At 38.5% G+C, this 23,355-nt stretch overlaps 1 protein-coding gene across 1 annotated transcript in view; it reads right to left on the reverse strand.

Moving 5' to 3' along the window:
• THSD7A (thrombospondin type 1 domain containing 7A) overlaps positions 1 to 23,355 on the reverse strand; it is a 217,854-nt gene that overhangs the window by 20,427 nt on the left and 174,072 nt on the right. Inside the window, exons 15-21 of the mRNA XM_059818868.1 lie at positions 16,223 to 16,401; positions 12,704 to 12,709; positions 11,874 to 12,007; positions 9,833 to 9,986; positions 9,004 to 9,145; positions 7,298 to 7,413; positions 1,856 to 1,973 (exon numbers count right to left, since the gene is read on the reverse strand). Coding sequence (XP_059674851.1) covers positions 1,856 to 1,973; positions 7,298 to 7,413; positions 9,004 to 9,145; positions 9,833 to 9,986; positions 11,874 to 12,007; positions 12,704 to 12,709; positions 16,223 to 16,401 — 849 coding nt within the window. The remainder of the gene's footprint in view (positions 1 to 1,855; positions 1,974 to 7,297; positions 7,414 to 9,003; positions 9,146 to 9,832; positions 9,987 to 11,873; positions 12,008 to 12,703; positions 12,710 to 16,222; positions 16,402 to 23,355) is intronic.

Below are 23,355 nucleotides of genomic sequence, written 5' to 3' on the forward strand. Positions count from 1 at the left end.
CGACATCAAGTTGGGAGGGAGTGTTGATCTGCTCGAGGGTAGGAAGGCTCTGCAGAGGGATCTGGACAGGCTGGATCAATGGGCCCAGGCCAATTGTATGAGGTTCAACAAGGCCAAGTGCCGGGTCCTGCACTTTGGTCACAACAACCCAATGCAACACTACAGGCTTGGGGATGAGTGGCTGGAAAGATGCCTGGCAGAAAAGGACCTGGGGGTGTTGATCAACAGCCGGCTGAATATGAGCCAGCAGTGTGCCCAGGTGGCCAAGAAGGCCAATGGCTTCTTGGCTTGTATCAGAAACAGTGTGGCCAGCAGGAGCAGGGAAGTGATTGTACCCTTGTACTTGGCACCGGTGAGGCCACCTCAAATTCTGTGTTCAGTTTTGGGCCCCTCACTACAAGAAGGACATTGAGGCGCTGGAGCGTGTCCAGAGAAGGGCAACTAAGCTGGTGAAGGGTCTGCAGCACTAGCCTTATGAGGAGCAGTTGAGAGAGCTGGGGCCGTTTAGCCTGGAGAAGATGAGGCTCAGAGGAGACCTTATCACTCTCTACAACTACCTGAAAGGAGGTTGTAGAGAGGTGGGTGTTGGTCTCTCCTCCCAAGTGACAAGTGATAGGACAAGAGGAAATAGCCTCAAGTTGCGCCAGGGGAGGTTTAGGCTGGATATTAGGAAAAGCTTCTGCACTGAAAGGGTTGTCAGACATTGGAACAGGCTGCTGAGGGACGTGTTGGAGTCACCATCGCTGGAGGTATTTAAAAGCCGTGTAGATGAGGTGCTTAGGGACATAGTTTAGTGGCAGACTTAGCAGGGTTAGGTTTATGGTTGGGCTTGATGATCCTAAAGGTCTTTTCCAACCTAAGCAATTCTATGATTCTATGATTCTGAGCTCAAAGAACTGAAACATTATTACATTATTAGATACTGCAGTATCAAATTATTAACTGTTATCGTTAAAAATCCACAGGTCTTTCTGTTGGGATCCTGAGGTGGCCAGAGTTTTCAGTTGCTTTTGCCTAGACTTTTTCCCTGTGGTGCACCCACCAAGGAACACAAAAAGATGCAATATCCTTTTACTCTGAACCCAGCAGTTGAAATTGGATTCCATGCACTGCTAACCATCCAATATTTGTAGTGACATATTCCAGACATGATTACAGAATGAAGAGTCTTCATAGATGGGCTTCTACCCTTCTCTTTCAGTAGTCTGTAAACCTTAGTTGCCTGGCACAATGGTGCTTTCAGGTCCTTATTCTGAGACATATCAGTGCAAATAAATAACAAGAGTTCCTCCATAACTCGAATGTGCCTTTGATATCCATTCTCTGACATAGTTTTGATTTTAAAAAACTTAGATAGTTATTAACAACATTTTTAAAAAAACAAATTACTGTGATCACAGTGAAAGTAACTTGTCCTCCCATCCTTGTTCTGTGTTTAAAAATATGGAATTCTGCAGTGAGTAAATTTGTTGGTTTTAGTCATTGTGCTCTTCTACAAGCTTATTTTTTCTAAACTCACCACTAATGAAACTTAAGAGGAAATCCCTCCTTCCTCTTCCTCCCCCCACTGGCTGAAAAATAAATATTCACATTATTGTTTATTTTTGTCTCAATATATCATTCGTCATATATCACTTTGTTCCCAGAGTCACAAACTATTCTGGGCCAAATTCTCATTATCTTCAGTGAGTGCAATTTCACTTAAGCATATAATTTCCATGAATAAGACTGATTTAGATCCCCATCACTCTCCCTAGCTAGCTACATTTTCTAGTTCTGCAAAAAGAGATATTACTGCTTTTATTAAAGAAAAAAAAAGCTCAGTCTTTAAAATATGCTAAAGGTACGTACTGACCTGTAAGGCCACATGTTTGAGAGCACTCAGACCAAGGGGACCAGTCAGAGAGCTGACAGTTCACAGGACATTCCACGACACAGGATGTATTCATTTGCCATGTCTTCTCCAAACCAAGCTAAAAGAAAATATTCAATGGTCAGCACGTAACACCTGGTCTGTGTCATCAGTGCAGGGTATGTATTTGTACATGGTGAACCTGACACAACTATAAAGCTTTAAGGGAGCATGAGTTCATTACTAAATAAGAAGTAAAGCAATTAGGACATTTTAAAATGTCACTTCAAGACAGTCTTAAAGCATATGCTGATTTTTAAATACATGCTTAAATCCTATTTTCATCAATTATTTTCTAAATTAGAGCCTATAAATGAAGGGCTTCAGCTCTGCAGTATTACTTTATACAATAGGTGAAGGACAAGTAAACTATGAGGTATCAATAAAGTATTTTGGAATAGGAATATAAAAATACTGAACTGTCAACAGCTGAATTAAAGTGATGCTAGGAGCCATGTTCAAAACTAACAAAAGGAGGAGGATGAACATGCACTGGATAGTCAGTTTATTTGGCAGATGTTGCAGATGCTAAAAGTTTACAGGAGCTCAAGAGAGACTGAACAAGTTAATGGAAAAGAAATCTCAAAGTTTAAACACACAGAAAAAACATCTGGCAAATGCAGTCCGAGAGCTGAAAACAGGTGGAGGCTGCGACAGGAGTAGATGGAAACCCGTGTATGGCTGTCCTCCTTACTCTTCCTTAGGCATCTCTTCATGCCTCTTTCTTGTTTTTTTCCTAACTTGGTGTGTAAGTTTATTATACATATAATGCTATCCATTCTACTGTATGCAAAAATATTGACATGACATTGACAATTATTTGTTCTAAAAAAAAAATAGCTTTGCATGTTTTTCTGAAAAGCTTTGCAAAAAGCAGAATCCTCTAACAACCCTAAAGTAAAAGCTGCAAATGCTGGAGGAGTATGAGAGAAGGGGACACAGAAAATAGCCAGACTCACCTGTTTTCCCAAAAATACATTCTGTACTGAGCTCTTGTCTGGGCAGGACTCAGCCTAACACTAACAAATTATGGAACCCCCACAGGGAAGGAAGAGTTTTATGGCCATGTTTGGAGATGGCACAGTGGCTACATGGCCCTTTGGTCTGATCCTGTAAAGCCATTTCTATGTTCTTACAAACTCCCATGCTCCAGATTTTCCCCATCCAAGGAAGAAAAGAAAGATTCTCACTAACACATATGAGAATATATGATGCAAGATGGAATACAACTGATGGCAAATATATTAGCATGACAATAATAATCCCTGCAGCCTGCACAGCTTTAGAATGAATTAAGGGAATAGGTCAGTTATAGTGTGTATGATATAAAATGTGAAAGAAAATCAATGCTGCCAATATGAACAGATCTGCAGCTTCCCAGAAAAAAAGACTGTCCTTTTCATTGGCCCTCACCATTAGACCTTCATCAACATCGAGGCCTTTCAGAATCCCAGGAGGTTGTGGATATCTTTAAGCAGATACAATTCCGACATAGTTTAAAAAAAAAAAAAAAACCAAAACAAACTAGACATTTCAAAACCTATTAATTTTAATGACTGGAAAGGTTAATGACATAAACCCAACAGTTAAGACTTTAAAAAGGAAATATAAACACTATTTCCTACTAAATGGAAGCACAGAACAATAATTAGGTAAAACATTAATATGTCCTCCATAAACAAACTACCACAAGTACTGGAAATGTCTCACCCTGATAGACTCACCAAGTCTTAAATTTGTGCCATTTATTGTGACAAATGAGGTTTTAGACCTCTGTTCTGTTTTATACATGAAAGAACGGGTTCTTGGCTTTTCTCTGTGGTACAGTATAACCTTGATTATCCAGCTATTGCACACAAGCAACACCTGAAATCTTTGGTCAGTCTGGAATTTGGATAATTAGGAAACTAGAGAACCATCTTTGAAGTCTATATTTTGGTCATATCTTCTGAGCAAAGGCTTAAAGCCTACTGAATTGATTCCTGACAATTACAGAAATACGGCTGCTCTCTTTCGAGACTGGCCTTCTCAGCTGGACTTTGGCAGCTACAGAAGGAAAAGCCCAAGAGAGATATTAAAGGTGAAGAGGAGAAAGCTGAAGACCAATTTACCCGTAGTGATCTGCCATTTACATGTCTTAGATACTGAAGTGCTGCTGAAATATATTTGGGGAATAATTGGCAGGCTGCAATTTGATATTAATCACATAGTCTTTTCTCATCCCTCTCCTTCCTTCAATTGATGAACCACAATTCACCTTGAAGTGCTTAGAAAACATTTGGAAAAATGTTCAGTAGCTCCCTTACCTGAAAGAGCCTCTCTTCTGGATGAGTTGTGGTTTCTGATTCGAGAATGGCAAGTACTGGAGGACTTACACTTGAAAGCTACTGCTAAGTGCCCTGCATTCCTGATCACACACACAAGGGGCAGCAGGCTGCCACACCAGCATGTTCTATAAACCCTGTGATCCACGAAAAGTATCTGTATTTGTTGATAGGAATGTTTGGCACCGCAGATTAACCTCTGCTAGAGGTTAATCATGTAATCTGACAAGCAGACTATTTGCCAATAAACCAGAGAAGTTTGCTTCTAATGCAGGCAAAACTGCTGGTTTCTAGGCTTTTCTGATCTTTAATTGAAGGTAAATGAATAAAAATAAGCCCATAAATATGAATATGACCAGGACCAGCTTGCCTTAGGTGATTTGATTTTCAAATATTCAAGGAAAAGACAAGCCGAGTTCTTGTGATGTGCTAATTTTGTAGAGTTAGAGACCAAGTAATCCAGTATTACTGTGCCTTGAGAGTTTGAAGGGAACTATGCTAACATAATGAGGACTTGGAAATAAGCTCTAGAAATTGATTTATCCTGGCAGTAATCAGGATGACTGGCTAGCTTCTTTAGCTGATTGACTGAAACAAACACAAGATCATATGGATGCATTAGGAAACCAGACCACAGGGGCTTGGAAGAAATGTTAGTATTTACACTGATGCTCATACCTGGAGATGGTGATAGTCAAAAGACAGCATGAAGGGGTTTTTTATATATAGCACTTATTAGTTTCTTGAACCACATATTATATAGGAACTCAGACACTGCAATCAGGCGTCTTCATTACTCAGGGATCAGGACAGGTTTAGCTATTCTGATCTCTCTTCTTTGCATATAATAATAAGAATCATAATTCTGTAAATGTATCTATACATAAATTAAACACAACTTCTGTTTTATTCACACATCTAATATAAAGTTTTATGATAGCCCAGAGGAAATTCCATTAGCTAAGTCATTACAAAATTATTTCTTCTTTTATCATGAACTTTCCTAACCACATGTGCCTTATTTTGAGCTTCACTTAATCTTTCTGCACTGCCCTTATAATGCAAAAACACAGCAAAAAAACCCACCCTGAAGGATGGTCTGTGATTAGATTAGTAAGAACTGCATAGTATGTATTCACATTTTGATAATTTCTTGAATACTCTCCTCTCATGACCTGGAAGGTCACAGAGTTGGCTTTCAAATCTTTAGAGTGAAGGGTCTGGTAAGATTCTTGATAATCAGGTTAACAGGTTTTACTCCTCACAGTTATTGGATCAGCCTTTGACCTTGTTGTACCACTGCTTATATATCCATAATTCAACAAATAGTCTTAACAGTATGACTGGGGAGTGGATCAGAGCTTTCTCCAGGAAGATCTATCTCTGTACAGTCTAACAAATTAAAAGGGCAAATAAGGCTGTATCACAGTGGTTGCTGATAAAGCCAGGACCCCACTGCAGTGATGTCAGTTGGCCAGTCATTTATGGCAAGTAGCTATTGAGATATTAGCTTGTTGCCCTAATTATTTTTCTGAGTAATAAACTTCTATTTCTTAAATGCAGGAAAGCTCCAGAGGTTTTCTTCAATGAGATTTCTGTGTAAAATGTAATCATTTGTTCTAAATGTTGCTCAAAATCTTTCATTAACAACAGGAATAATTTCTTGGCTTTATGGTAAAAAATGTATTTCCCCTTAAAATCTAATAAAACATTTTTTTTTCTATTGAAATATTCATGTGGATGGATATTTTATATCATGTCTTGGTATGAATTAATCAATATTGCAGTCTCTTACAAATAACCCAAGAGTCAAATTTTTTTTCTTTTAATGCATTAAAGCATTAACAGAATGCATTAATGCATTCCCCTATTAACTTCATAGAAACTTGCTGGTAGGTAGCCAGATCCTGAGTTTTCTCCTGAAACATAAATGATCAAATTATTAGATTTGATTATAAACCCAAGAGCTATGTGTGAAGGAGGAACTTGGGATAAAAGCAGGGTGCCAGCCTCAGCTGAAACCACCTGCCTTTGCTAAGAACTTACAGATTCAGGAATCCAGGATGTCAGAGGGGGTTGGAGAAGCCTAAGGAGGTCAGATACACCATTACAAAACTATAGTCCAAAGTACATGATGAGTTTCCTGACTCCCTCTGCTTCTGATGAGACTCTTCTCTATGGGCACATCCTGAAGAGCAGCTACTAGCCAGGAAGGTCCAACAAAAAAGGTGTTGGTACCAAAGCTGCTGTGGAGGCCACTCCACCTTAGTCTCCCATTGCAAGTGATTTTGTTTCTGACATCAAGGTGGTGGGAGAATAGCAGCTGAAACAAGTTCAGTTACTTTCCATCAGAAACGCATGTAGGATTGCCCTTAATGTAACACTTGTGTTGTCTTCCCATTTTCCTTCACATTACTATCTCCATGCAATTGAAAACATTAAGACCAACACAAAAAATGTCAGAAAACCAGTACTGTCAAATTTTAAGTTAGTTTGAACATTTGCAAAATGGCTTTTTCAAAATTTGAGGGCTCCTGTCTGGTAGTTAGTTCTCCATATATGCTCCTATTTAATACTGCATTCATGCTGCACATTTTTTCACACTAGCTTGGGTATCTTTTACACTGCACAGCTGGATACAAGAAGTTACCATTCTGCCCAGCTGCAGAATGGCACATGAGAAGTATTTTCCAACACATGGAGTAAATGATTGATACTGGCAGCTGTCCAAGGCTCCATGCAGAAATTGTATCAAATTAGAATGATGATTAGTGTTCTGATTAAGATTTATTACCTTTATTCCACTTTATTAATTATTGTTTCTAAGTAATTTCCTTCAGGACATAATAATTAGCATATGTTCACTGAGGCACTTATAAGTAACCGAAAGAAATTCTATAAAAATCACTGTTGATGGCACAGTTCATTTCAGAGGTACTTAACAATCCACGCATAGTGTTGCAAAACATCTGGCAAAGATGGGCTACAGGACGTATAGCTCAGTTGGCTCAGCATTAATTAGCACCATTAGAATGGAGCTTACTCAGAGATACCCACTCACCTCTTCACAGTACTTCAGGTCAACCGATTTGCCATCACTGCGAACACAATCGAGCATCCGTGTTTTGATACCATTACCACAGACAGCCTTCTCACTGAGCTGACATGTGCTCCAGTCTAGAAATAAGGAATTCATTAACATAGCAGACATTTTAGATAAAACTCATAATGATCCAATCTCCAACCTAATTCTAATTCTGATGTCCTAAAATAATCCTCACTGGCAATTTTTATACATGTAAATGCTCATGGAGGCCAGCTGCTACCCATTTTTGGAAACTGTGACTTTACTGTCACAGTTACTGTGACAGTGCTGTGATACGTTCCTGAATAGTTCCTATTTCATTTTGTCTGCATTGATTTTGAGCAAATCACAAAATGATAGGAGAAATAAATTTCCTGGAGTTACAGCATGCACACTTCACCCAAGTTGCAAAGCCTCTAGTATTATTTTATCTCAATGTATTGGGTTTGTGTGGCTGGGAGGCTACAGGGGTAGCTTCTGTGAGGAGCTGCTAGAAGCTGGAAGTTTCCCCTATGTCCGACAGAGCCAATGCCAGCCGGCTCCAAGATGGACCCGCCACTGGCCAAGGCTGAGCCACTCAGCGACAGTGGTAGTGCCTCTGGGATAACATATTGAAGAAGGGGGGAAAAAAGTTGCTGTGCAACAGCAGCCGGAGAAAGGAGGGAGAATGTGTGAAAGAAACAACTCTGCAGACACCAAGGTCAATGAAGAAGGAGGGGGAGGAGGTGCTCCAGGTGCCAGAGCAGAGATTGCCCTGCAGCCCGTGGTGAAGACCATGGTGAGGCAGGCTGTTCCCTTGCAGCCCATGGAGGTTAACAGTGGAGCAGATATCCACCTGCAGCCCATGGAGGACCCCACACCAAAGCAGGTGGATGCCCCAAGGAGGCTGTGACCCTGTGGGAAGCCCATGCTGGAGCAGGCTCCTGGCAGGACCTGTGGACCCGTGGAGAGAGGAGCCCACGCTGGAGCAGGTTTGCTGGCAGGACTTGTGACCCCGCGGGGGACCCACGCTGGAGCAGTCTGTTCCTGAAGGACTGCACCCTGTGGAAAGGACCCATGCTGGAGCAGTTCATGAAGAACTGTAGTCCATGGAAAGGACTCACGTTGGAGAAGTTTGTGGAGAACTGTCTCCTGTGGGAGGAACCCCACACTGGAGCAGGGGAAGAGTGTGAGGAGTCCTCTGCCTGAGGAGGAAGGAGTGGTGGAGACAATATGTGATGAACAGACCGCTGGAGGGGAGGAGGTAGAGAAAATCAGGAGTAAAGTTGAGCCTGGGAAGAAGGGAGGGGTGGGGGGAAGGTGTTTTAAGATTTAGTTTTTATTTCTCATTATCCTACTCTGATTTGATTGGTAATGAATTAAATTAATTTTCCCCAAGTTGAGTCTGTTTTGCCCGTGACAGTAATTGCTGAGTGATCTCCCTGTCCTTATCTTGACCTATAAGACTTTTTGTTACACTTTCTCTCCCCTGTGCAGCTGAAGAGGGGAGTGATAGAGCAGCTTTGGTGTGCACCTGGTGTCCAGCCAAGGTCAACCCACCACACTGGATCAAATAGCCTGAATCAGTTTTCAGTACAAGCTCCACAGCTCCCTCCGGATAAGAACAGAAAGCTGAAAAATCTGTCCTGTAAGGTGAATGGAAGTAAGCCATAGTCTGAGGCTGTCACTAAAGCCACAAATACCTGTCACATTGTAATCATAGTGGTAGCAGTTTTTGTTCAAAGTGCAGACTTCTGTTTCGGTGGCAGCAGGACAAGACTTTCCATCATCTGGTTGTCTCAGGGATTCAGCTGACCTTTCACGGACACTACTTCCGTTGCATGGCTTGAAAGGAACATTGGAAACAGCTTTGATATTTCAGCACCCTGATACCTTTTCATGCAACATTATAACAACCTTTCAAGTAATACCTTCACAAAACACGAATGTAAAATAACAGGCTCATGCTGTTGTGTAAGACAAACCATTTCCTTGTTATATCAGAGCGAATTTAGTCTGCTGTTTCACCTTGGTACCACCCAAGGTGAAATATCCTCTAACTTGGTAACAACTCAGTACATTCCTAACTAGCTCAAAGTTTTGGGTTTGGGTTTTTTTGACATTTCTTTTTGAAATTGCTGGCAGGAAGTCTTGATCTACAGACTTTGCTCATTACAGGATAGCAACATTTTTAGTACAGTGACTGCACTGCTATGGAGAGGCTCACAGCTTGGCTCAAAGATGGACTCACAAGCCACTGCCAAAGCTATTCCACCACACAGAACCCACCCCACACTGAAGAATGACCACTAGGGACATTATATGTTGTGTTTTGGAACAATTTCACTTAATAGAAAGTACTGGCATACTTTATTTGCGAGCAACTATCAACGACCCTAAAGATGACAGTAAAGATAGATACTTAGACGTGTAATCACTTCTCAATTCAGCATCTTTGCACAATACGTCTTGTATACATTTTTGAAGTATCCTCCTAAAACTATAAATTATATATTTCAGCATACTTCTTACCAAAGAACATCGAGACCATGATCCCCATTCAGACATAACACAGTCCTCAGGACATGGTAACGTGCATTTTCTAGCACCAAGTGGCATCTCTTCAGGATCACACAGATAGTCCTCTACAGTGTCAGAAGGACCATCCACAGTGTTTAGCATGCACCTGAAAAAAAGAACTGCACATAAACTGCATTTGCCATGGATTTTGTACAGTAAATGTGTTCCACAGTATTCTGAAGCTTTTAAAATTTTGTCAGCACATAACAATCACAAAGTAATTAAATAACAGAACTAAGTATTGCTCTATGAATATCAAAGAAAAGTTGAATAGCCAAAAATAATCCTCATTTTTACGGATGACAGCCATATAAAGAAATGCACAGAATTTAGACAGTTCCTATCAGTGATTTGCTGAGAGTTTCTGGGCAGGTGATTTACCTGACATTAGCTTACCTCTAAGCCAGAATAATGTGAATCATCTATAGTTTAGACATATATTGTGCATAATTTAAATGATAATTTTAAATCTAGAAATATTAAAACTTTTTGAATTTTATATTCTCAGTATTAATCCGTAATTTACACAGATGCTTTTTAATTACCATTATATTAAATTGGCAGCTGGAGGCCCAGTTAAGATGACAAATGAATATGCTTAGTTTTGCAGAGCTGAAGACGACAGTCTTCATTCCAAAGTATTTCCAATGCTGTGGCATCTACTGTTAACGTATCCCTTCCACCTGTCAGCAGGCCAACTAGTACTTGAGTAGGATCATTCAAATTAAGAGGGTTGCATCTGTTTTCCAGAATTGCAAGAGAAAAGCTCATATCAATAGGAAGCCTTTCACACACAGATAAATATTCGGAGTTTCTTCCATTTGACCACATTAATTTTTTTGCAAATATCTTACATTATCAGACTAAACTAATTTTTGAAATACTCTTTGTTCTAAGTTAAACACATGAGATACAGCATGAGCATATCTTAGCTTTGTGGAATTAGTACTTTAATGGCATTATGTGATAATAAATGAAAAGTTAGATGTTTCTAGTCCCAAAGGGCTGAAAATACTCTCTTTCTTGATCTTTGATGGTAGTGTTAAAAGTCTATTTTTCAGCATAAACACTGATTAATTTTGATTTTTTGTATTGGAGTTTTTTTAAGAGTATTCTTATGGGAATTTTTTTAGATGCTACTGTATGAGAACAGTTATGCATACTCTTTCTAACTTTGGTCAAGCAAAGATTAAGACTTTGACCTTCTTGAACTAAACCATTACACTGAGGAAACAGAGCTATTATGAACAAAATCATGTAAATGTGCTAGTTTCTAAGCACTCGTGTCAGGGAAAAAGAGAACATTTAGCAGTTCACAGTATACAGCTCTCATTTTGAACCTTCAAGCTGAATTTGCATTATGCTTTATTATTCAGATTTATATTCTCAAATTGTGTGTCATTTTGCAGTTAGCCAATAAAAAAACCAAAACAAACCCCAACCAAACCAAACTCCATGTGCTGCTTTACTTGCTGTTGTACCATACCATGTAAGACTAATTTTAATTGAACTTTGATTAGAGCTCTAGGATGATGAGCAAGCATGCAAGATGCCAAGATCAGGTTCAACAAACAACAGAAGATTTCTGGCTTTTTTGATTTCACTTAATTCACTTTGGCCACTTTTTCCTGTAATAAGTGTAACTATTATGCCCAGGTACATATGTACTTAAAAGGGTTTTTAAAATCACAGTTTCATATAAAAAGACGACCATTTCACGTTTCAGAAAAGCACTAAAATCATATGCTGCAGTGTCTATAACTACAATATACTTTAGTTTACAAACTAGGAATCAAGGTCTATATCCATGACCAGTAGACAGAACCATATTGCACTCACTGAAGCTATTCTGATTTACATCAGCCAGGGTTCTGGTCCAGTATACTATGGCTGGACTTAACACTATACATTACACAGAATTACATTAAATTGAATATGGCCATGACTGGAAGCGGAGGTTCTCTAAAGTGAAAGAGGAGCAATACTGTTTTACCTGACTTTCCTTGTTTGAACACCTTCTCCACAGTTCTCTTTTAAGTCCACATTGGTCACCTTGCAGACGCTCCAGGGCTCAGTAACCCATACGTACTGGCTGCAGTCACTGTGGCAGGGGACTACCTCATATACCTGGAATTCACATCGAGCACCGGTTTTGTTGCACACAAATAAGATAAACATGCAACAGTGATCATGCAAAAAAAGGTTAATGCTCTTTTTGGTAAGAATAACAAATGTCAACTTGCTGATTTAGAGGCTGTAGTAATAAAGCAGATAAAATACTTGATAGAAAACTATAGAAATAACAAAAAGTCAGAAGCTAAGACATCTAATGACAGATTCCCCGGTTTTCTCTGCCACTAAGCCCATCCTATGCCATTTCCACCAATAACATCAACACAACTGACATGAAATCTGTAACTAGGCTAGCTCACAAGCATACTTTTTAGAAAAATGCTGCTAAAACTCTGCTAAAACTTCTATCCTTCACATTGTTCCTCAACTATTCCATCCCACTATTATCAGTTGTGGGGTTTTTGTATTTCTAAAGAGAGGTGAGCTCAAGGTAAATTATACCAATATATACTGGTTCGCTTTATTTTTCACTGTGGATATTTAAAATCACTCTAATATATTAATGTACCAGCTTTAGTGTTATGTTTAGATTTGAATACAGATTTGAAATAGTATCTCATATAGTAACTTATACAGTGTTACATGTATTTTCTCAAATATGCGTTACAAAAAAAGGACAGACAACGTAAACATCGGAGCACAATCAGGAAGCACATGTTAAGGTTATCTCTCTATTTTAGAAACTCTTACCTGAGCCTGAAGAACGTATTTTCATGAACCCAAAAGAAAAACCAAAGATAAAAAGAAAGAATGATTAGAGTGAAGCATAGGTATTTAAATGGCATTCATTTAGCTTTTATTACAAACAATATTCTATCACTTCTGCCAAGCAAAAGGCATCCAGTTTTTCTTCTTGAATCTCGCTTGCCGTCATGAGGCATTTTTGCAAGAAGTTTGCCCTTGGATGAAAATAAAAGTTTATAAATCACAACTAGTGGGAAAAGACTGTAACTTAGCTAGTCTCTTTATCAGCCCCTAACACACGATAAAAGTGTTTTCCCTTTTTGCTATAATGAGCATCAACTTTTCACACAGTAGGGAATCCAGTTTCCCTAAGACAAGAGAAAATCCTCAGTGGTTTTGGAGAGGATACTGGACTTCTCCATCAATTGAAATTGTTCTGACAGCATTAAGTTCAATAGATTCAGGGGAATAAAAGAAACTGGCAGTTCTCATCTTTCCAAAGTTCATAAGTCCTTCATTGAGTATCTTAATTATGCATAGATGACTTAAAGCCCATTGCCTCAAAATTATCTTATACCAGCTAACTTTACCTATCATTCTGGGTATCAAGTCAGCACAACTAGTATTTCTAAACAACCTAAGACATTGTGTTGTACAAGTCCTTGATTTCTTTTCAGCAACCTGCTTGGGTAGAAAAAGAGGGCTGATGGGTTGACAGTTTATCAGTGAACCTGCAACAAATGACCACCAGTCACAAAAAAAATAATGCCTTGAACAATGTATACGTAGAGAATCTGATATATCACTATGCAGCTGATCAGCCCAGGCACAAGAAGACCAGCATAGTCAGCATATTTGGGCCTTCTTTGACCTACATAAGCATTAACTCAGGCATAAAGATGGGTGGTGTAAATGTATGTTAAGGAAGGTACTGGACTCAGTGCACCATTTGTAGTCATATGGGAAGTGGCACTTTATTTATTCTTGTCCAGGTTTTCCAAAATCAGAATAGTGAAGCCTTAATTTAGGGAAACGTCTCTATATGTCTCACCCTGGTTCGCATAAGAAGAAACACATAAACCCCACATACTCAACAACATTTCCAGTAACACAAAAATTGGATATCTTGCCAGAAAGCCAAAGCAGAACTCTATATTGCATTGCATGTGTTTAGTGGTGTTCTCCTGACCCTACGGGCATTTTTGTAACTATGACTGCAGGCCATGGCAGTTTGGTGGTGTAAGGTTTGCATACCTGCCTGCGTACCCAGAGTGCAAATAATGCCTGGAGCCAATGAAGAGAGGGATGTCCTTATTTTCTCTAACAGTCTCAGATTAACCTCTTCATTTGAAATCCTCTGAAGGCCACTGACATGATTTTATAATAAACCTGACTCTATTATAACTTGAATTATGATGGCTTTTAGTCTAACGAAGTGGGTACTGAGCAAGCTTCATTCAGTTGGAGTGTGGTTTGGGAGTCGCCCTGGTATACATGGCCCAGGAGGAAAGATGCTCAATGAGACATTTAGCATTCACTGTGTTCTGTCCCCCTCCAAAACACAGTCATACATGTCAGCCTGAGAGACATTGAGCAACTTGCTCTTAAAACTTGACAAATGTCTTAAGCACTTTATTTCAATATTTCACTAGCCTTAGCATTATAAAGTTTTCCCAAGGCTTAACCCAAATCTGCTTGCAGCAGTCTAAGCCTACTGCTTTTTATCCTATCCACGATGGCCATGGAAAATGGATTATTTCCTCCTCCTTTGCAACAGCCTTTTATGTACATGCTAGCAGACTGCCAGCATCCTTCCTCCCATCTTCTCTTCCATGGGCTAGACAACTCGTTGCAGTCTTTCCTCAGAGTTCGTAATTCCTAGATCTCAGCTTACAGCATAGCTTGTCTGTACATCATCTTCCACATACTTGTGGGCACCAAAGACCCAGTCTAACCATTATGCTTTGTATGTATGCAAATAAGCATGTTACATATATAAGTAATAAATACATGAATAAAACAAATTGCCTTTAATAATTTAAATAAATATTCTGAAGAGTAGTAGTTTTCCAGCTGAATGAATGGTGGATCACATTTAGATTAAACAATTAACTCAAAATTAGAATGCAGGTATATTCCCTGCATGTTTCTGAATTGACAGTGAATGTATTTAAAATTGAAAGATACAGCCTCTATATTCTTCGACATTCCTATCTTATTTGTAGAGCTCCCTTCTCGTGAAAGTACTATATTTCAATTTTATTTTTACAATAATTACATTTTGAATCATCTATTATTATTTGGCAAGTACCGTGTAACATTGCAACAAATCAAATGCGAGTCAAAGTACCGGTAGAGGGCAATAGTGTTGCATACAAGTGGCTAACAGACCTCTAGCAAAATCACCTTTGATGCAGAAAAATACGAGCCTATTATGTACTACATGAATATTAAAGAAGGCAAAAGACTTCTGTATAGACTATAATTTGTTCCTATTGAAACACATTCCTCTTAATTTAAAGGGTATTTACATGCTGACCCAAATCCAGCAACCCTCATTGTACTTTGTGTTTTTTTAAAGTAGATCACAAATTTAGTTTATTAGCTGCAGTTTAACTCTTATTATTTTCTAAATTAGAACTAATTACATTCCCTAAAGTAGAAAATTAGATCAACACTAGCACTCTATGCTAGCAAAATGTCAATAAGATAATATTAAGTACATGCATTTTTATTCAAATGTAAATTGACAGCACATTTTTTTTCCGTCTTTGAATATTTACAGAGAAGACCGTGTGGCTGTTTAACATGCCTCTGCAGACAAATTAAATTCAACAGTAATATGAATATAAATCAACTCTGAAGAGCATAAGTTAATTGGCAAGGAAGGTTTTTCCTTCTAAAACTCTCTAAGCAAACAGGAGCAAATAAGCTTCAGAGGTGTGACTTGGACTAGTGCTAAACTTGGTCCCGAAGACTAAATGCTCATTAGTGGTCAAAAACTTCCAGTGTGCTCTTGGGTCACATTTTCTGGCTTAGTTTCACTTGAAGAGGATCCAGACTGTGCAGCCAGACTGGTCCATATTGGAAAATCAAGTGAAGTTAATGGGACAAGTGGGAGACTGACTTCAGAAGTGCATTCCTGACTGGAACTGCATTGCCAGGGTAAGTGTACCCGGAAGGTCAAGCTCCCGCTTGACTAAAACCCACTAAGGGATGCTGGGATGACACTGTGTGAGTGTTTGAGAAGTTTTAATTTGCTTTCTGATCTAAGATGGTCGGGGAATGACACTAAGAATCTTACCAGTTTGAGCATCTGTAATGAGACATTTTACCCATTGTAAGAGAAGATCTTCAGAAACTGGTCTTCACAATCTGCATGTAAGAATGTTTTATTGTCTCCAATCTGCAGTTCAGATAAAGTGCTAAATTCTTGCAGATGAGGAATTAATGAAGGCAGATCCTATGCTGATTGAGGAAATCTAAGCTAACACATAACAATAATGTAAATATAAGTCAAATTACCTGATTGACGTGATCGAGCTTTGGACAGGGTCTTCCGCCATTGTAGGGTTTTTCACGGAGCCATTTAGACCGAACCTTTACCCCACTCCCACAGGATTTACTACAGCGAGACCAGTTGGACCACTCACTGAGCTTGCAGTCTGAGGGACATGGAATAATACAGGCTTCCTCAATATAACCTGTGTGAATGGAAAAGAAAGTGAAATCTCTTCAGCATGTCACTCTGCCACTTCTCCGTGAAGCCCTCGTCTACTTCATTTAGATTGTCCAAAGTTTGACTTGACAGGACTGTATGAATAGAGAGATTTTTTTCATCATTAGGGCTAAATTAAATTCTGCAAATAATTGACACATACAGCTGGACACTGTGTTAGAGCAGCAGCTAGGCATCCTCACTGTTATCTGATTAGGACTCACACTCACCAGATTTTGGCATTCAAACTTTCTTGACAGCTACAGTGTAATTGACATTAACCCATCTCTTAGTTGCATCATTCTTACACTATAAAACCAATATTTTTTTAAGGAAAAAAAAATTAATTTAAAGCTTCTCCATAATTTTATCAAGTAGTTCAATTGCAGTTATACATCAAAAATCCAACTGAATCAAGATATGCATCTTACCAGCCTGGAGCAAGGGAACTTAACATCTTGTGACCTTTCTAAGGCTAGAAAGAGAGAGAGGCCTGCCACATTAATGATCTGCCAATTAACAACCATCTGCCCCCAGTAGCACACTAAATAATTGCACTGAATTGAAAAGCAGATGTTTGGTTTGGATAAGTCATGGGTCCTGAGAGGTTGGAAAGGGGTATGACATGGTCTGCAGGGAGTAACATGAGGCCTCAATTCACTGAATAAGTGAAAATGTCTTTCTTTCAAAAGCAACATATGCCATAGCTCTACAATATGTGTCATTTATGCCAATATTTACAGCAGAAGCTATAAAAACCTCAAATAAAAAGCTGTCCTTTACTGCATTTTTACTATGACTGTACCCTAAACCTATATGAACCCTCCCCTTTCCTGTGTCAGATCTGCAATGTATTTACTGATGGCAAATGTTCATTTTAAAGATTAAAGAAACCTCAGTGCATTTAAAAGTGAATTAAAATATTTGAGGAACACAGTTGCAAAATTAACACCTACTTGAGTAAGATAATTCTCAAATGATTGGAACAGTTTGCTAGGATGGTTTCAAATGTTTCTCACATTCTTGAATTTTTTTTTTGGTTTGAAAGCAATCACTGTCATTTTCATCAGAGCTGATGTTAGCAGCTTTATGTTTTTAACCTATACTCCCAAGTAAAGCTATTCTGTCTCTTATAAAAGCACCCAATACCAAACAATCATAAGTTGTGTAAAGAATCAAAAGACTTAAAAGATTTCAATTCTATATATCTATTTCACAGAATCACAGAATCATTAGGGTTGGAAAAGACCTGTAAGATCATCAAGTCCAACCATCAACCAACACCACCATGCCCATTAAACCATGTCCCACAATGCCTCGTCCACACATTCCTTGAACACCTCCAGTAATGGTGACTCCACCACCTCCCTGGGCAGCTTATTCCAGTGTGTCACCACTCTTTCAGTAAAGAAATTATTCCTAATACCCAGTCTAAACCTCCCCTGGCGCAACTTGAGGCCGTTTCCTCTTGTCCTGTCACTCATCACTTGGGAGAAGAGGCCAACACCCACCTCTCTGCAACCCCCTTTCAGGTAATTGTAGAGAGTGATAAGGCCTCCCTTAAGCCTCCTCTTCTGCAGACTAAACAACCCCAGTTCCCTCAGCCGCTCCTCATAAGAATTGTGCTCCAGACCCCTCATCAGCTTCGTCGCCCTTCTCTGGACACACTCCAGCATCTCAATGTTCTTCTTGTAGTGAGGGGCCCAAAATTGAACACAGGATTCGAGGTGCTATTTCTAGTTGCTTCCATTAATTTGGTTTAATATAAAGACCAGAAGGGTTTTTTTAAACATACAGTAACATTCAGAATATTTTATGGTCAAATTTAGGTGATGATTTTATCCTATATAGCTTTCCTCTGTTTGGAAGTGTTAAATATTTAAATAAATATACAGAGCACATCCTGAATTTGAGCACTGCAGAACTACTGGTTCACCAAATGTATCTATCTTAAAATGGTTAGAATGTTAGTAGCTTGACTTACAAGCATGTTTATTAAATATCTCTCGCCATTTGCTTGATCAGCTCAATGATATTGTATGAAAGGTACACTGTGTTAGACAAAATACATTTTTGATGATCATATCACTGCATATCAGAGGTGGTGACATAGATTGCCCTGCAGTAGTAAATGCAAAATTGATTACATTTCACCTTACCTGACATCTCTGAGTGAGTCTTAGAAATCACATGCACCCTATCTCAGAGCCCCATGCTACATTGAACTTTGATTGCATAAATATCAAACTGTATCTTCACCGGAAACGAGCTTTTAACAAGCCCTCTTAGGTGCTGTACAAAACCATATACTCACACGATTAAGAAACTACGGAATGACAATGGGCAATAACAAAAAAGTTAAAGAAACAATTCCCTCCAAGCAATAAAATGAAATAAATGTTAAGTGATATTTATTGTCTGATAGAACTAGGTGAAGATTTTACTGCTCTTTATGGGTTTCCTTGGGATTTTGAAATGCTGCCTTTACTTTCAATATAACTTCTAAGTAATTTTTTTCTGGAGAAACCTTTCTACTATAACACAATTATGCCATTTAGCATTTACTAAATTTCTGCCTCTGTAATTAAGGTCTGGAAGAAACAAATTCAAGTTGCTTTAAATATATTTTACATCCTTAAGTAGGTAACTTTAACCAGTACAGGCTGCTTCAGGAAGACTTTATTTTTACGACTTCCATAAACCCCTGAGCTTCTTTAAATTTGTCTTAATTAATGTCAAAGGGATCTTCCCAACCTGCCCCAGTCATAGAAAAAGATCTCCAGGATATCACGATATTTTGGGACTTGGATCACTATAGCATGGATAACTTCATAGCCTACCAAAAGGAGCCTGTGTGGAACATACTAAACTAAAATGATTGAAAAATTAGAAACTATTTTGCTTTATTTCCCTTCAGCTCATCCAAATGAGGACAATAAAGATTTTTTTGAGATAATGAGAATGTTAGCCAAAATGTTTGACAAGATTTTTAGAATCTTGCAGATAGATGTGGTATCAATTACATTATACTATACACAAGTCCCAGGTAACATTTTAATTACACTGGGCTGTAGTTCGTGATTCCATAAAATATCAAATGAAACCATACCACTATAGCAACCTTTTTTCACACTGTCTACGAAATATCTGCATTGAAGTCAGCCACTAAAACTCCTTTAGCACAGAGTGCAATAAAGCCAGACAGCATCATACTACAGGTATAGTGTCTTAGGAAGAGTTATAACATGGAAAACTACAAGCTTGCTATATGTTAACGCATTTTGGAGAGGATGCAGTGGGCCAGTTGACATTTCCTACCCACTTTATAATGAAAAAATACTGAACTGCAATCTTATACTGGGTCCTTAATCCTACAAACTTCATGGAACATCTTTTGCTTACCCTATAGCTCCTTCCTATGCCACCTCTTGGATATCTGGCCTATGATGCTCTTCTCTCCCTCCTTCCTATTTCCTCAGAAAAGCTGGCATCAGGACCCAAATGCCACATGTGAAAATTAACCAGCTGAACAAGAAGAACATAAAAGACAGATGAAGAAGAGAACAAGAATGGACTCAATCGCTGAAGGCATAAAAAGAAGCTTTACAAGGTAGGAAGGCTTGGAGCTACTGGAAATGTGGAACATTTTTGGAGAGCAGAGAGAAAAACACTTATTATTATGCAAGATGCAAGACAAGCATAAAGAACTCCTAAGCACTGGTACACTAAGAACAATGGATAAAAAATAGGTCAAGGACATGAACAGAATAAAGGGATCCAGAAAGGAGTTTCATAGCTTCCAAGCCACCTCCAAACAGAAGGAAAAGAAAATAAGTGAGTGAAGTTACTTTTCATGGCAAAGAGTCAGAAGTCAAAACAACAGAGGAGACAGAAGAGAAAAGAGAGACTGGGGGGGAATAGAGGAAAATGTAAGAAAAGACAGGGAGAGGGAAGAGGAAAATAAATGGCTCAGAATATAAGAGTCAAGAGAATTGTAAAGACATACTGCATAGGCATAGAAAACAAAGAAAGAGGAGAAAAGAAATAAACGTCCTACCAAAAGTAGTATCTTGGTGAAGCACAAACAGAATGCAATGCCTTCAAGAGCCTACTCTGGTATCTCCTGACCAGACAGTGAAATGTAATGAAGAATGTTCCCACAAATAAAAATAGAGGACTAAGGGAAGAAATTAAAAGGCTGTGGCCTCTGATTTGCGTTCTATAGGTAATTAGTTTGTATAATGTAAATGACCCTGTTATGTCTGACATTAAAAAGTTTTTGGCATATTCATTCCTTGGCATCTTCTTTTCCTCTCAGGAGCCTCACTATTTTGCTTAACAGACTATTTAGCATTTAGTCGTGCCCTTGGAACCCAGGCAGAAGCAGACTTCAAATTGCTTGCAGATATTTCTCTAGCCAAGAAAGAAGATGGAATTAAAAAAAAAATTACTTGTTGCAAATGACTTGTTCCACTCCATTTACTACCCATCTAATGGTACTTTTCAGAAAATGCGTCTCTGAAGCATGTCATCACCTCAGATGCCTTTCTGTGTGTATGATGTCAACATATCTTTTAGGGTGATTAAGGATGATAATCTCCAGAAGTTCATAGCAATCACCGCTCAAATCCAAAAAAGCAGATGTTCAGGAACTTTGAAAAGTCTTTTTTTGTTTGGTTTTTTTGCTATATTTTATGTGTTTATATTTGCAAACTTTGTTCAAGCTGTAAAAATTGTAGCAAGTGAGAAGAGAGTACATTGTGATATAGAAAAATTACACAGAAAACACAGAAACCAGAAATATTACATGTAAATGGGACTGATGATGCAGATACATAGTTTCTGACGTGAAAGGACATGAATCAGTAATTTTTCAGTTTTTGGTCTTGTTTCCACTCTGATCTAATCAACCTTGAAAGGGTGCCCCTTGTGTAAAGACAGTGTAAAATCTTATTAAAGAAACAGTCCTCTAATGTGCGGGTGTGTGGGTGTCTATACGGTGGAATACCACACAATTGTATCACACAGATAGGTTGTGTAATATAATTGCAGCAAATGGCATGCTAGAGCCTTGAGTTTTAAAGAACAAGCAAGAAATTACCAAGGTAGAAGTACAATAGGCTGTGAAATGGGCAGTTGTCTACTATGAGCGAGAACATGGCTCTTCTATCATTAAAGATTTATTACTGAAACACAATTTAACAAATGGCTTTGAACCACTAGGAGTATGAACTGAACTCATTATTAAAAAGGAAGGGTTTGCTGTCCCATTGTTAATTGGCTATAAAATCTGGACTCCTAGAACAAAGTCATTAACAGATGTGATGGATAATTTATAATGGAGGACTTTAATAGACTGCAGACTTTGTCTACTGACAAAGCAGGTTAAGTAGGTGGATATCTTTCCCCTCAAACTGCACCTGCAATGTGTAAGAACAGACCAACTACTTGAGTTGAAGGGTGCAGACATAAAGAACATCTTAGAAAGTGTTTATAAGAACTCTTTTGTCCTTAGGACTGACAGTTATGCTCCTGCTTTCATGACTAAGATGTCATGCTACGTTTCCAAGAAAAAAACTGCAATGTCAGAATGGTTTATGTTCTTTAACACAGATTATTTTTTTCAAGGAAATATGAAATTCTTGGATCTCATCTGCCAGGACAATGAAAAATATAATTATTTGAATTTCACTTGTAACAGAATATATGTATTTCTTGAGACTATTCATATTTCTGCCTAGCCATGGAAAGATAGATTGGACTCCATAAGACTTTTTTCTTTTTTCCCAGGATTACCCTTCAAAGCCTCAAAACCTGAGAGCAATTGTTAATGCTTAACTAACTTCTGCATCAGCAATTCTGTCTCTGGTGAACTAACTACAGGTCTTCAGGTTGATGGATGACTGCTTCATGACTGATGTCCTGTTGACAGGGCAGATCTAGTGGCACCATAATGCAGGGGCCTAAGCTAGTATTTCTGGTGCAGGGCAATAGGTAGCATATTCCTAGACAGCACACAACAGGACATATATGTCATCTTGCATATATTAAAAAAAATCTTAGAAAAGATACAAGTTATGAAACAGCAAAGTATCCTAATAACAATTTGAGAAGCTAAGCCTACTAATTTACTAGATTAGAATCTCCTATGGGAAATATATTTATTTTAGAATAAACACTTGACAGAAAGTCTCAGTTAAATTTTAACACTCTGCTATTTTTTGTTGGTAAATTTGTATTGCTTCAGCTTAGAATACTGAAAGTGAAAAAAGATTTTAAAAAGTCCTAATACATGCAGATACAGCAAGTTCTAACCGACACCTTGGACCCTGTAGACTCTGTTACAACATATGAGATTTTACTATCACACACATAAGCAATTAAATAGAACATTCCTCAATTCACATTGATACTCCTAGCAGCTGTTGTAAAAGCATTCACTGATACGTAGATATTCCTCTCTAATCCCCCATATAAGCCTTGTAGCCATGGAGGGCTTTGTAGAGACAGCACAAATCAATGCATCTCATTTAATTAACGCTAAAGGGGGAAATAATCTCACACTAATAAGGCAGCAGACAAACTATCCTGGACTGGTTGACTGTGCCTAAGGTCTTAACAGTAAACTGACATGAATTAAGAAGGGTAATACGACCTATATAAAAATGCTGCATCTGTCCGCCATCCTATGATGTTTGCCTTCACTACGTGCATACAAACACAATCACAGCTTAGTTTATGTGGGTCATGATTCATAATTGATATATTATGGAGGAAAACTAAATACTAAAGGGTAAACAGAGTAGTTCGTAAGCATGACAGTGGCCTGCTTTGGATTTTTTTGTGATGAAAATTCCAAGGCACAGTTTAAAGGGACCACGAATCAACTCTCTTTCAATTTTTTTCACAAATACACTGAAACAGATTGTTGGCAGACACA

This window comes from Gavia stellata, chromosome 6, assembly GCF_030936135.1.
Source record: "Gavia stellata isolate bGavSte3 chromosome 6, bGavSte3.hap2, whole genome shotgun sequence".
Lineage (NCBI taxonomy): Eukaryota > Metazoa > Chordata > Aves > Gaviiformes > Gaviidae > Gavia > Gavia stellata.